At 42.1% G+C, this 15,873-nt stretch overlaps 1 protein-coding gene across 1 annotated transcript in view; it reads right to left on the bottom strand.

Annotated features, from left to right (window-relative positions):
• adgrb2 (adhesion G protein-coupled receptor B2) overlaps positions 1 to 15,873 on the bottom strand; it is a 211,605-nt gene that overhangs the window by 140,440 nt on the left and 55,292 nt on the right. Inside the window, exon 2 of the mRNA XM_056417315.1 lies at positions 12,327 to 13,230. Within this exon, the coding sequence (XP_056273290.1) occupies positions 12,327 to 13,230 (904 nt within the window). The remainder of the gene's footprint in view (positions 1 to 12,326; positions 13,231 to 15,873) is intronic.

Raw genomic sequence — 15,873 nt, 5'->3', positions numbered from 1 at the left:
CTCTGCCACTCATGTCATCTGCTTTTGAACTGCTTCAACGGCCAAGATATTCACCAAGTTGGATTTAAGAAATGCATATCACTTGGTTAGAATAAGAAAAGGGATGAGTGGAAGACTGCATTCAACATTCAGCATCGGCACTACCAGTACGTGGTAATGCCTTTTGGACAGTGCAATGCACCGGCTGTTTTCAAGCTTTGGTGAATGAGGTTTTGCGGAATTCTTGAATATTTCAGTGTTTGTGTATCTGGATGACATACTGATTTTCTCCCCAGACGCTAAATCTCATGTTAACCATGTCCGCCAGGTTTTGCAGAAACTACTGGAGAATCAGCTATATGTCAAGGCAGAGAAGTGTGAGTTCCACACAGAAGAGGTGTCTTTCTTAGGATACATAGTCTCACCTAATCATATCCAAATGGATCCTGCGAAAGTCAGTGCAGTATCCCAGTGGCCCACACCAGACTCCAGGAAAAAGGTTCAGCAGTTCCTAGGATTTGCTAACTTCTATAGGAAGTTTATTAGGAATTTCAGTTCTGTTGCTGCCCCTCTGCATGTTCTGACTTCTCCTAAGGTTCCTTTCAAGTGGACCCCCCAGGCGGATCTCGCTTTCCAACTTCTCAGAGATAGATTCACATCAGCTCCCATACTCACCATTCCAGATCCCCAGCGCCAGTTTATGGTCGAGGTGGATGCTTCCAATGAGGGAATTGGAGGAGTACTGTCTCAACGTTCTGCAGAAGACAACAAAATGCATCCATGTGCTTACCTGTCGCGGAAGTTGACAACGGCAGAGCGGAATTATGATGTGGGAAACAAGGAACTGTTAGCTGTAAAAGCTGCCCTCGAGGAATGGAGACACTGGCTAGAGGGTGCAGAGCAACCGTTTTTAGTCTGGACAGATCACAAGAATCTAGAATATATAAGAAAGGCTAAGCGTCTCAACTCCCGTCAGGCCAGGTGGACACTTTTCTTTAGTAGATTCAACTTCACACACTCTTTTCGTCCCGGGTCTCAGAATCAAAGACCCGATGCTTTGTCTCGTCTTTACGATCCCGAACCACTTGCGGTAGAGCCCAAGACCATCCTTCCACTTAACCGTGTGATCGGAGCCTTTTCCTGGCAAGTGGAGTCAGACGTTAAAGAGGCAAATGTCATGAATCCAGCACCTAGCGAGTGTCCCAACAATCTGCTGTTTGTTCCTGAGGCTCTTCACTCCAAGGTCATCCACTGGGCTCACTCATCTGTGCTTTCGTGCCATCCGGGAGTAGCAAGAACAATGTTCAGGATTCAACAACGTTTCTGGTGGCCATCCATGAAGAAAGATGTGGCAGAGTATGTAGCGGCTTGTCCGGTGTGTGCGTGTAATAAGACCTCATCTCAAGTTAAGATGGGCTTGCTCCAGCCGCTGCCGATTCCCCAACGTCCTTGGTCACACATTTCGATGGATTTTGTGACAGGATTTCCTTCATCCAGAGGCAAGACTACGGTTCTAACAGTGGTTGATCGATTTTCAAAGATGGCTCACTTCATCCCATTGACCAAGCTTCCCTCTGCCAAAGTCACCGCAGAGGTCATGATGAATCACATATTCCGGATCCATGGATTCCCTAATGACATTGTTTCCGACAGGGTCCACAATTCATTTCCGCTTTCTGGAAAGAGTTTTGTCGACTCATAGGTGCCACCGTCAGCCTGTCATCAGGATATCACCCTCAGTCAAATGGACAGTCGGAGCGTCTGAACCAAGAACTAGAGACTACGCTACGTTGTCTCGTCTCCCGAACCAGACCACCTGGGTGACCACCTCACATGGGTCGAGGTTGCCCACAATACCCTTCCGGGCGGCCACAGGTCTCTCTCCATTCCATTGTGTCAATGGTTTCCAGCCTCCACTTTTCCCTAACAACGAGGAAGAGGTGATGGTTCCATCGGCACATGCCATGATCAGACGTTGTCGCAGAGTTTGGGCTGGTGCTCGCCAGTCTCTTCTCCGAAGTTCAGCTCGGATGAAGGCTGTTGCGGACGTTCATCGCAGGGTCGCTCCCTCCTACAGTCCAGGCCAAAGGTTTGGCTCTCTACCAAAGACTTACCACTCCATGTCGCCTCAAAGAAACTGGCTCCGAGATTTGTGGGTCCGTTTCCAGTGTCCAGAGTCATCAACCCGGCGTCACGCTTGCAACTCCCAGGACCTTGAGAGTGCACCCAACGTTTCACGTTAGTAGAATCAAGCCGGTGTGTGAGAGCACACTCCACCGCCCCAGTTCTTTGAAGGGGGTGACGTTTACAAGGTCCGTAAGCTACTGGAGGTCCGTAATAGGGAGGGCAAGCAATTCCTGGTAGACTGGAAGGGTTACGGTCCTGAGGCTAGAAGCTGGATAGCTGCTTCATTTATCGTAGACAAGACTCTTATCCACGACTTTTACAATCAGCCTGAGCCATCAGGAGTTGGCCCTAGAGGGGGGGGTACTGTTGTGCACCGACAGATATGCTAGAGAGGTTCAGGTCATTTATGTTAGCTTTCTCTCATTCCAGGCTTCCTGATTGTTTTCACCTGTCATCCCACCTGTCTCCTATGCTCATCAGTGTCAGGCCGCCCTGATTGGTCCCACCTGTGTCTTGTTACCATGTGCTTAAATTCCCCTGTCTCCCAGTGTTCCTTGTCAGTTCGTCTTGTCTTTTGCCATGATCAGGTCAGGGTATTTTGTGCTCTTGAAAAGTTTTTGATCCCTCACTACGTGAGCGCTTTCATTTGCTCACTGCAGAACTGAAAAATAAAGTACTTACAAATACTTTATCTCTGGCTCCCGGGTCGTGCAATTGGGTCCTACTTCCTAAGTGTCTGAGTTCGTAACAATGTTGGAGGAAGCGGTGGCTGAGAGAAGTATCTCTCTGGTCCTCTGGCTCGGTAACACTTTATAATAACTGCACGCTAGGAAGCATTAAATAACAATTCATTTACAAAAGGGCAATCCATCATTTATAAAGTGCGGAACGATGCTTTATAAATGATAAATGTATACTCATACTTAACTAATCCTTCATAAGCGTGCAGTTATTATAAAAGTGTTACCGCCCCTTCGATTTTGACGCGTCTTTTCGTGCTGTCACGATAACGGTTCTTCAAGCACCCAAAATAGCACAAAGAAGAAGAACAAAAGAAAAATCTCCAATTCATCATACCAAATAAATATGTTTGCAGAGACTTAATCAGATCCTTACTATGATACTTTTGATGAGAAACTCAATGGATTTCTGTCCGTTTCAATTCAGCTGTTGGCTCCGAGTTTGTGGCTTGTTTTCCAGTCACAGACCAACGCAATAATTACACTGCATAGCACAGCAGTTTGCTTCCGCCAAGCCACGAAACAAAAATATATTTTCAGACAGTTGGACCATCACTCACTTCTCATAAATGGTTTTCTAAATTAAACGCCTTGCTCCAGACTGCATGTCAACGCTTTGTTAACATCTGTCATCGTTGCCAAAGCAACAATACAGGGGTTTGTGTTTTAAAATCAGTGTGCAGCGTCGCATAGACATATTTAATTATTTGATAAAACCACAATGACCGATATTCACTCACATTGTCAAACCTGTCACCGAGATTTGCATGCTTGGAGTTTGACGTTGCAATATTTCTAAAATGATCACACAATCGGAACTTTAGCAAACGCATGCACACACACACCTACACACACAGCTACACAGACACACACGCACACACACGGAAACCTGAGCCTACAGGGATTTGCATCATATGAGTATTGCCGTGGGCACAGGTGCACTATGGGATGCCCGTCTATTTTCTGCAATTAATCGATGACATAAAGCCACTGGAGCTTGACTAGGAGTCACTGGGCCAGAGAGTGATACAGAGAGTGTGTGTGTGTGTGTGTGTGTGCGCATGCATGTGCACGTGCGTGCAGTGTAGCAAGTGGTAATACATCTCTGTACTCCATTATCATCGAATTGCTCTACGACCACTCTCGTGCTGCATGAGCCGACTGAGACCGTCTCTAGCTCTGAGGCTTTTTGTCATCCATTCTTTCACACACACGTCATACACCCTTACACATTCTCCAACACACCCACACACACAGTCAAATGAACACAGTCTCCCACGACGGGTATCCACATGAGGTTGGGGGTGATCTCTAGAGGTTAGCTAATTTGGGCCACTGGTGCCTCTACCACATCTCCTTCGCTTCACTTCAATTTACTTGCTCACATGTCGGTTCAAACTTCCGCTCTCCATCTAAAATATCCTGCTCACGAATCGACTCAGTCTTCGCTGCTGCTCGCCTCTTAACTTTTATGAGGTGGAGACAGAGTGATGGACCTAATTCAGAGCCAACCTTTGGCCCTCGTCCTACCAGTTAAATCCTTTAGGATCGGAAAAGGGCGTTTGATCCTGTCTCTGTTCTGGAGTAGTTGCATGCATCGTAACTATAATTCTCCAATATTTCTCTCCTGCTGTCAATCATATTGATGTTAGCTTAACTTAGAGAAAATATATTTGACATGCACTCGGTGTGCATCAGAGGTTGTTTCTGGAGTCTTTATTCACAGTCCATGAATCACTCAAGTGACTTTATTTAGAAATTTTGTAATAATATTATATTATGTGTTTTATTAAAGTATGAGTAATAAAAAGTGGAACATATTTCAATATACCAATTATGTTTAGACTGTTGGATATTTTGTACTGGAGTATTGCGCGCTCTTTAATTTTCTGTTCTTTTGGCTCTCTTATGTTTTGAAATCCTTTTCTGTTGTGTTCTTCTGAACTTTGTCTCGTTTTTTATGTTAACTCCTTTGAATTGCCTAATTGCTGTAATGTGCTATGGATAAAGACATTGTGCCATAGCCTACTTGTGGATAATGTCCTACTTTGTCTTTCAATAGAATATGAAGACAATATAATCTAGAATGTGAAGGTATACAGCAGCTCGACATCTCTTGTTTATATATATATACTGTACAGGACTGTCTCAGAAAATTAGAATATTGTGATAAAGTTCTTTATTTTCTGTAATGCAATTAAAAAAACAAAAATGTCATGCATTCTAGATTCATTACAAATCAACTGAAATATTGCAAGCCTTTTATTCTTTTAATATTGCTGATTATGGCTTACAGCTTAAGAAAACTCTAAAATCCTATCTCATAAAATTTTAATATTTCCTCAGACCAAGTAAAAAAAAAGATTTATAACAGCTGGGTGTTTGTCAAGGCTCAGGAAACCCTTGCAGGTGTTTCGAGTTAATTAGACAATTCAAGTGATTTGTTTAATACCCTACTAGTATACTTTTTCATGATATTCTAATATTTAGAGATAGGATATTTTAGTTTTCTTAAGCTGTAAGCCATAATCAGCAATATTAAAAGAATAAAAGGCTTGCAATATTTCAGTTGATTTGTAATGAATCCAGAATGCATGACATTTTTGTTTTTTTAATTGCATTACAGAAAATAAAGAACTTCATCACAATATTCTAATTTTCTGAGACAGTCCTGTATATATGTGTATATATATATATATATATATATATTCTCACAAATATATGTTGAACCAAACTTGTTGAATGCCAAAACTGCAAATGTACATGTATTAAAAAAATTATAAAACATTTCTAGTGAGGTGTTGCCAGTCCATGATGCAGCAGGACAGATAAGTCTTTTTCCTTCTTTCACACTGGAACTTTTCCTTTATTTTGATTTATGACATTTTTAATAGCATCAATAGGAAGTTGGCTTATGTCGAGTTTTTTTCTGAAATATTGCCAAGGTCAGGCAGTGTAATGTATACCAATCTGATCTGCAGAGATCTGCTGAGAAAACAGGAATGGATATAAATGGCAAGGAGTGTCTGTCCATAAAGTGTGTGTGTGTGTGTAAGGGCTTTTGCTGGAGCATAAAGGGACTCAGTGCTCGTAGGAAGAGAGAGAGAGAGCCATAGCTCATGAGCACAGAATACTAATCCTGTTGCAACCCTGAGCAGATAGTTCACTCATCCGCACTCGCTGTTTGACTTCATTCATTTAGGGAAAACCACAGCTACTGTATTGCACTGCATGCAATTACCCGTTGTCATCAACAGGGGCATTTGTGCATTTCCCCCCGTGCGTGCCTATGTTGTGTGCTTGGTGAAGTTGTAGGGTATTAAAAAACCTGTATGTGCTTCACGCCAGCACAGTGTGAAAATAAACACATCTCTCGCCCATGCTGCTCAAGACACACACACACCCCTACACACACACACACACACCCCTACACACCCCCCTACACACACACACACACACACACACACACACACACACACACACACACACACACACACACACACACACATCTCTCTGCTCTAATTACCAGGGAAGCAGATAGTATTCCATTCCAGGGATGAGCTGCTGTGTGTCTATGTGTGTGTCTGTGTGTGAAGTGATGGACATCTGGCTCCGGCTCAATGCAATGGTGATATGGTCCCAAGAGTATCAGCCAAATCCCAGTCCTCTCTAGATTTTTTTCTCCCCCCCCCCCCTCCTTTTCCATCTTTGTATCTCTCCATGCTTTTTAAAATTTAACCTAAAAAACATAATCCACACCATCTATCTAATCATATCTAGCTAATGAGAATCCCAAGTGACACCAGGGTAATCATCCTAGAAATGCATACTGGGTCTGCTGGGTGGTGTGGTGGAGAGCACTGTCGCCTTACAGGAACACCGGGGTTTGATTCCCAAGTTTCCATGTTTACATGTTCTTCCCGTGCAGTGTCCCCTTTAAAAAAAAAACCAGTGTCACCGTCTCAAGCGAGCAAGAGGTAGCTTAACCTGGTTAGTTATTATTGAGATAATTGAAACTTTAAAATATAACCATTTTTAGAATGCGCTAGTTACGTACTAACAATGCTGGTACCGTTACTGTGGAATATAGCAAATCATAACCCGATAAACCAGGATAGGATGAAAACTGAAGACTGAAAATATACCAATGAAGTGTCGTCTTTAGAGTGAAGCTTCTACTTCCAGCCGCAACATAACCTATCCAAGCCAACTAATTAATTTTAAGGACAGCTCGGTGGCTCGTACAGCATGATGGATGAGACAACGCACAGAGTATGGTATAATTTCATTATGAATGATTGATGAATGATTAATAACATGGTGTCACTGTCTTATGTAAAGATATTCCTTGGACTAATGCAACACGTACATATCGTAACCATTTACAGGTGATATCATGAGGAAATCTATAACACAATAAGATAAATCTGGTGTCTCAGTGCAATTTTATCACGAGTTGAGCTACAGATGAAGGAAGTGGAAGTGATGAGGACGTCCTTACCATAGCTCTAAAGCCTTCTGCCCTGTGGATCACAATCACCAGGGAAAAGAGGGCCGGGAAGCATCCATCACGGTGACATATCCACCGCTGTGCTAGCAGTGTTCTGGATGGCGGACATGCAGGCGGCAGCACATTTATTTTCAACACGTAGAAGGATCACACACACACAGACCTTCATCCAGCCATTCTGTATAACTACATTGGAAATCTTCCAATTAGCTCTATAAAAGTCACATGTCGTTCTGACCTTCTGAAATGTGTCACAGGCGATGAGAATTTGTCCCTCTGGAGCTTTTGTGAAATGTAGAATATATAGAAAGCTCAAGGGACCGATTTTGGACCCAGCTTTGGTGAACCATGAATACGCTAGTTGCTTTGGTTATATTCTGTCCTGGGTCTCATGATTACATTTGCTAATTACCACACAGTATTAACAACAGATGAGGCTGATTGGAATGCCATTGGTTATGCGGGTATCTGTTTTTTACTCAAGTATTGTAAACATATTTTTTTAACTTCACAATGGCCCTCGTTAATATCAGGCGATCATTAAATGTGACATCAGTCCCATAGTCCTGAAATAGACATTTTAGTCTTGACCAAAGTGTTGGAACGAACGATCGACATGCGTATCAATTGAAATTCTCTTTTCGATAGCTCCTCTCCTGGCTGTTCTATAAACACCTGTACAAATACATTTTTAAGGTGCCCTATTAATCTTTCACTATTGTGCATATTATCTGATGCAAACCATTAAAGTGAGATTAATCCATGCTTGTGTTTATAATAAGAATAATTTGCTTTTGAAAAGCATACCGGCTTCATCCCTGGCAGCACAGAGCTGGTTGTCGAGGTTCAGTAGTCAGCACAGACAGTGATAAAGAACGTGAAGAATAAAGACAACATAAACTCTGGATTGCTTGTACCTCAGATTAAACCTGTGTGTGCACTGGTGAATGTAGAAGGCAGGCTCGACTGACATATTTTCAGTTTCCTGCTTACCCAGCCTCTGAAAGGGGTTCATGAACGCTTTGATGCTGCCTTTCAAGTCTGACGCTATGACATCAACAACACCTTGTACAACCACAGTTCGCCGTGCCGGCCACTTGGCAGCTCCCTTGGAACATTTGGTTTCAGTTAAAAATACTTACGGCATGTCCACAACATTTTTTTTTCCCGAAACAAATTTATATGGTACAAAACCACCAGCAGCTGAATTTTATGTTAATGGTTCATTTGGGCTGGAAAAAAAAGAAAAGGTAGAGGCAGGGAAGGGTAGCGCAGAGATCAATACAATGAAAATGTTACCTTGCTGAGGAGAATACAATTATAAGGTGATACACAGTGGCATGTCAGTTATGAAATGTGTCTGTGTTGGGGTTGTTGGTTGACAGAACCAGATCTGGAGTTTTTATTTTTTTCTTGCCAGCAGGGCCTGACATTTAGTCAGACAATGTCTCAATAGGTCAACCACTGAATATGTCTGTGTATGTGTGTGTGTGTGTGTGTGTAGGTGTGTGTGAGTGCAGAATAATATATATGGTTTCTATGACTTGCATCATGAGCAGTTAGAAAGTTAAAAAAGCATGTGAAGAAGTTGGCCATAAGATTCTAGTGTATGAATGTGCTGCATGTTGACCTACATATTGATCTGTGCATGCATCATATTGCGATATGGAGGCAAATCGGCAGCTTGTCCTCAGAGTTTTGCTTTAGAGGTTATTTAATGGTGCTGTAGAGACACACACATGGACACATATGTGTATGTGATGCCTTTTCTCAATCAAAGCAGGAAAAGATACATTCACTAAGTAAATAAAAATATGGGTGCGTTATATAAAGAGCTAACTTATTTTATATGGCATCATTCTGTTTGCATAGTCCCTATAATACCCAATTTATATGGTAATGAGACAATATTTGTTTAACTTTGTTTTACATATTTGTGGTTCAAATATGCCAAGTGTCATGTAGTAATGCATTTACAGATGTGTAGGACAAAGATCCAGGACCTCTAAAATTCACAGCCCAAACTCTACGGGGCACATTTTTTTAATGAAGATATGTAACCTAGCGCAAAGTGTAATTCGGTTTTTGTACCTGTCATACCCATAATAAACATAATGTATTCTCAACAAGAACCAAAAACTCAGCTTCAGGCACTGCTGAGGTTTTTGTCGATACAGACATCATACAATGAGCTTAGTGAAGGTCAGTCAGGATAACAGACTATTGTTCATCACAGCCGGAATAACAAAAGGAAGATATAGTGCTTTCATCCAAAGCTCTTTACAATTTGCCTCTCATTCACCCATTTACACCCCCACACACACCCTTGCACACACACACACACACACACACACACACATACGCACGTACAGAGATTTCACGTGAATCAACCCACAGGACACTGATATTGGTTCACATTCTCCATGTACTTTATGATTCATCGGTTGTGGGTCCGACCGTCAACCACAGGGACCCCCTTTGATAAAATATGATCTATTTGCTAGTCTGAGAAGATTCAGAATTCAAAAATTGTGGCACATAAATCTCAATCACTTTGAACGTGCAAGTGCGCTTTGTTCTGGAAGTGGAAAAGTAAAATGTTCTTCTTTCTGCATTGATAATGAAAAGCAGCAAGACATTCAGAAAAGGAGAACGGGAGAGTCTAAGTAAGAATTTAAGTTTGAGTTTTAAAGAGTCTGAATCAGAGAGAGCGTTCATGTTTGTCTTTGAGTGGATAGACAAACGGGACAGGAGAAGGATAGAGACAACAACATGGCTCTCACTGTGACAGTGCGATGTCGGGTTGAAAGCTTTTCTGCTATTTCAGGGTAATTAGGACGTCTGGGAATTGTTTGGAAGAAAATGTTGCACTCAAAGGCTTGCCCACACTTCATCAGGCTATCTCCTCATCAAGGGCCCTCTGCGCTTCACAGTAGGGTCTATGAGTGGTGAGTGACTAGAGTGACCAGTCGTTAACCAATATGTACGCAATATCCGTGTCTTTGAGGTGAGACGCGGGGAAAGCCAACACCGCTCCAATGCAACGGCCACTGGCTTAAGTTAAGTAATACCCCGACACTTGGCATCCATTTAACGAGCACCGCTATCCACTTTGCTTTTGTCTCCAGCAAAAGTGCATCAGTCCTCATACACTGAGTCGCTTCCTCTGTGCTTCCCATTCTCCCTCTCTGAGTAATTTAGATGATAAAATCATCCCCACTGATGGAATCCACAGAATGATAACCTTCCCTTCAGCGAGGTAAGACTCCCTAGAGCTCTCAGTATGTGTGCAAAGTGTGTTGTAAAAGGCTTGCAATAAGAATAACTGGATACTAATTGGTGCTTTTCACTTTGCTAACATGCCTATAATGCACCCAAAGGAAAATGATGATGTAATTGTGTGAAGATAAACTGCATATTTCTCTATATCTCCAATCACTAACACATCAATCTAAATTAATTACATACAAATATTTATTTTGGTGGCATTAATGAACTAAAATGAATGTTAGAGCTTTATACAAGCCCTTGTCCATTTCTGTGTGGATAAAACGCTTATCTGGCTTTCAGGCACAAGCACAGATGCACCCATGCATTCATATTCCCATGTGTTATGTGTGTGGAGGGATTGTCGGCTTTATGTTCAATTCATTGAAGTATGAATGGCCATGCACGTGTCTGTGTGCCTGGGTTTCAAATCAGATCGTGTCCTAACATTGTCAACAGATGGTTTCACTCACACGTGCAGCATGGTAACTGCAGTGCTAGGAGCCACACCTGTTAGCCACATGGGGGAATCGCTAAAATATAGATCAGAAGCATGAATTTCTGACAGCCATTAACAAATCGTTTGATGGAAGGTTTAAAGGGCTCCTTTGAACTTCTTCATTTTTTAATTACAGGCCAACAAACAAAATTCAAATAATAAATTCTCTCTCAACCAGAGGTATGGGACCTCCCTGAGCTTGTATCAAAATCCAATATAACAAGGAAAACTTGTTTGCCCTTTGCTACTGTGTGGGCGACTGTGGCTCAGTGTTGAGCGGGGTCGTCCTTCAATCAGAGGATCGGCGGTTCGATCCCTGGCTCTGCTACACCATGCCGATGTGTCCTTGGGCAAGACACTTAACCCCAAAACTGCTCCCGTAGCTGTGCCTATGGTGTGTGAATGTTAGTAAGTCTTGGTGGGCAGGTGGCTCTTCCCATCAGTGTATGAATGGGTGCATGATGTCACGTAGTGTTAAAGTGAAAGGGCCATCTACTGAAAGCTGCGTACACAAGTAAACAATTGTAGATAGGTGCTTTATATATTTGTATTTATTTTACTTGGGTGTTTTTGGTGCCAATGTCAAATGTGCTATGAAGCAATTCTACAAGTGCACCTAGGGGACTGCTATTCAATTTCGTTGTTCTTTGAACGTGTTCTCTGTAACAATGACAATAAAGAAAGTCTAAGTCTAAGTCTAAGTCTAAGTCTACAATAAAAAAGTTAAAAAAAATATTAGGTCATACACCTAATATTTTTTTTTATTTTTAAACCTTTTTTAATCCCAACAAGACTTTAAAAAAATCTTTTGATATTCAGCATGTATTTATTCAGAGATGTCCGGGAGTTAAATCCATCAGTCATTGCCAGGAATGATGGAGCAATGTGTTTTTATAGCACCCTGAACAAATATTAATTTAGTTGTTCTATGTCCTGAAACCAAGTAGATCCATCATTGTAAGAATCTTTATTCATCATTTTCCCAGCAACCCAAAAATCAATGAATGAAAACTTGTATCTGTATTTTCAGGTAACATGTGTAATACTCCTTGTGAATATAAGCATTTGAATATGAATTGAATCTATTCATCATGAAAAAAAATGTATTAATAAATCTACAAAAGAGTTTGAAAATTGTTAAATAAATGTTTTACTTTCCCTAGTTTTTACAGTGTTCATGTCCTTATGTTAGAAGTGTTCCTACCTTGTCGAACATCTCTGGGCGCTATGGCAATCGCTTCATTGGAATGCAGCTCAGTGACGCAGCAGTCATCAGGAATGAAAGAGCCATTTCTGAAACTGTGGGGCGTCTCCGGGATCAACGGAATAGGCGGTGCCATGATGTTGTGGTTTGGGCAGATACATCCCGTCTGTGTCATCCCACAACCATCTCCATCAGAAGCCTCCTGGGCTCCATTGTGACCAGTGCGTAAACACTCCTCAAACCATCGACAGAGCACGCCGCAGGTAAACTGACTGGAGTTCTCGTTGTTGATGAGTAACACCTCTACCAGTCTCAGTTCCAGCAATTCCTTAGATACTTGAGGCTCATCCTCTGCTGGATGTCTCGTTAAACAGATCTGAACAAAGTTCTTATCAAACTGTAGGAAGGAGTATGGTCCCTCTGGGTTGGATTGGCTGCCACAGAGATCAATGACTTCCTGATCCCTTGCAGCAGCTGTCTGTAAGGGGAGGGGACAGCTTTGATTAGCTAGGTGGTGATCAAGAGAGAGAAGCATAGGGGAGTGCGTCCGGCAGATGGCAGGCTGGCGGGTGAAGCGGAGGTAGAGGGAGTACTTGGTGGGATCAGGGTTTTCCAGGGACCAGGAACAACCCGGTGCCCTGGAGGGAAAGAGCTCCCTTAGGGAGAAAGAGCCATAGAGCACCCCAGCTACAAGGCTGGAGCATGGTGAAGAGAGGGGCGAGGGGGACCCCTCCACCCCGGTGCTGGGGACGCTGTGGGCAGCCCCATAGGCAGCCTCCGCCAGGGCAGAGAGAGGAGCTAGAGCGAGGGTAGACAAGGCAGCCAGGAGCCCAGACAGGGCCAGGAGAGAGGACAGCACAGACAGACACACCCCACCAGCAGTGTTCATCCTATGACATTCGTCCTGTAGGGGAAGAGAGAAGGATGGGGAGAGAGGAGTGGTAGATTAGACACATCAGAACATATCTTCAAACACAACTGGACAAAACCAACATGACATGTAGAGAAGCTGAATTTATCGACATTCCTGTTCATGTTCAGACGGGTTGGACATATTTATGGACAGATTTCTGCCTTGCCTCAGAGTTTAACATAACCAAGTTTATGGCAGCAGTTCTGGTGACGTTCTTCTTCAAACACACACACTGCCAAAAACAGAAACACACCCCTGCTGGGCTGGATTAAAAGGGTTGATGACTTGGCTTTTGGGACATGCACTGTGGGGCTTGATCTACCCTTTCCTGCTGATACGTACACACAAACACACACACACACACACACATACGCACACAAATGCCTGCTGAGCAGCTCCCCCATGGCTCCGGCAAACTATTACCATCACCGACACAGTAAGGGTCCTCCACCAGCCTGATTGTGTCTCACACAATACACACCCACATTACTGACAAAGAACCCATATAAAGCATATACAGTGTCTTCGTATTTAACTTGAAACAACTTCAATATCCACTACATTTCCGTTTGTGTCTGCTCCATCACTTGAGCATTGCAAGTGGTTCTGCTTAAATGTAGTTTGAGGACAATGTGTGGGAAATGGGAAATGTTCACATCATTCTACTGAAAACCTTGTGGCATGATACCCAGACAATGTTTAAAAAAAAAGATTATATCATGATTCTGAAATTCAACAAATTCTTCTTTGCAACACATATTTTCGACAAAGAGAAACAACTTGAAACTGTAATTCAAGAAAGTTTCAGCAACACTTTAAAAGCCTTCCTGCACCCGACCACAAAACAAGGAGCTTTCAGTCCCTAATACCGTTGGCGAGGACATTCTTGAAAATATACAATAGTCGAATAATTAGATGATTTGCTATGAAATTTAATACATAAAGATTCACAGGCAGAATATGTCAGAGGTTCGGCTCCCTCCATTGATGGTTTTTGCATTACTAGTATATTTCTCTGTCGATAAAAACTGACTCAACAGTGCACATGGTGTGTATAGTGGGTATCACAGTAGCCTGGTTGTGGTTCGCCATGTTTCTATCTATGCCCCGTATTCTTGCAAGTTCCTTGATGTTAAAAGACATTAAGGAACGCTCAAAATGTGCGTTAATTGAAAAAGCTTTTATTTTGAAATGGCTGCTACTTTTTTGTACAAGGTGGATAACCTTTATAAAAGTGATCGTTTTTTCCTTGTATTTTTCTGGATTTATTCATTACTCTGGACATTATTTCTAGCAGCTCCTTAACTAGTAAAGTACTGGAACAACTACTTTCAAGCTAGCATGCCACAATCTTAGAGTGCCTCAAAATTCATTCATATCATACAGATTAAAAGTGTGTACATGTGTGGAATTGAAGTATAGGACATTTTTTACGTCACGGTCAAGTCAAATCAAAGAGAGACGCCTATACAGTAATTTAGCATATTATACATGATTTATTTGTCTATTTAATTTGTTTATATATGTAGAAAATATTAATGCTGAACCTACCTCTACCGAGATGGAGAGTACCAAATACTCATGTACTGTCACACTTCAGCTCCACACTCTCCTCAATTCCACCTCGTTAGTCTAACTCCCTTCACCTGTTCACTCACCTGCATCTGATCACTAATAAATTCCCTGCCTTCCAGACAAACCTTGCCAAATTGTTCTCTCTTTCTCAGTTTTCCATGACAGACTCTCCAGCACTTGTTCCCGGACTGATCACCTGTTGCCGACCCTGCCTGTTCCTGTTTAACCCGCTTGTCCGACTCACAGTGAACCTATCAGCCTTCTGGGTTACCTTTACTCTGCCTGCTGTTTCCAGCGTTTTATGACGTTAAATTAATCTTGATTACGCGGGAAAAAAAGGTTTTGAGAGCAAATTTCTTTGCTCTCAAAATAAAAAAATGCTCTCAAATTAAAAACACATTTGCTCTCGGAAAAAAACCCCTCCGTTCCTAAAAAACAAAATTGTGCTTGCGAAACGAAAATCTACGAGTTCAGTTTGCACATAGTTATCTACCTTCATAGCCTTTAGAGCAAGCGCTCGACTTCACTGAGGCCTTGGTTAATGAAAGCCAGAAGCAGCCTGTACTTCACATAATTTATTGAAGTCATAAGGCTCTCCAGTGTTGGACATGTATTCCACAGAGATTAGGTAAAAGGCCAGGAACTGTGCTGATGCCTTACCATGTTGAGAGGTGACCCAGAGATTGGACAGTAGGAGGCACTTTTGCTCATATGAGGGTGGTGTTAATGAGAGCTATAAGCATATTAAAGGCCAGAGATGGTAGATGTGAGGGCATTATTACAATTATACTGTAACTGTGAAAATATGTGTAATATTATTCACCATGAAAAACAAACTAGTTAAGGTCTAAGGCATTCTATTGATGCGAACTCAGAGTGATGGACAAAGCATATTTTGATGCATGTTTACTGCCGTCCTCAAGGACCTACACTGTATATATTTTTTATGATGGACACATACATCTTTTTTAACAGGCATTCAACATCATACTTTGAGGTCACGGGAAGGTCTTCTTTTCTTTTTTTATTTGGTCTGAATGCAGTGAAAAAAAAGTTGCT

This window comes from Pseudoliparis swirei, chromosome 1 (assembly GCF_029220125.1).
Source record: "Pseudoliparis swirei isolate HS2019 ecotype Mariana Trench chromosome 1, NWPU_hadal_v1, whole genome shotgun sequence".
NCBI classification, from domain to species: domain Eukaryota; kingdom Metazoa; phylum Chordata; class Actinopteri; order Perciformes; family Liparidae; genus Pseudoliparis; species Pseudoliparis swirei.
Note: the sequence above shows the minus strand (reverse complement) of the source record. Positions and strands in the feature narration are given on the sequence as shown.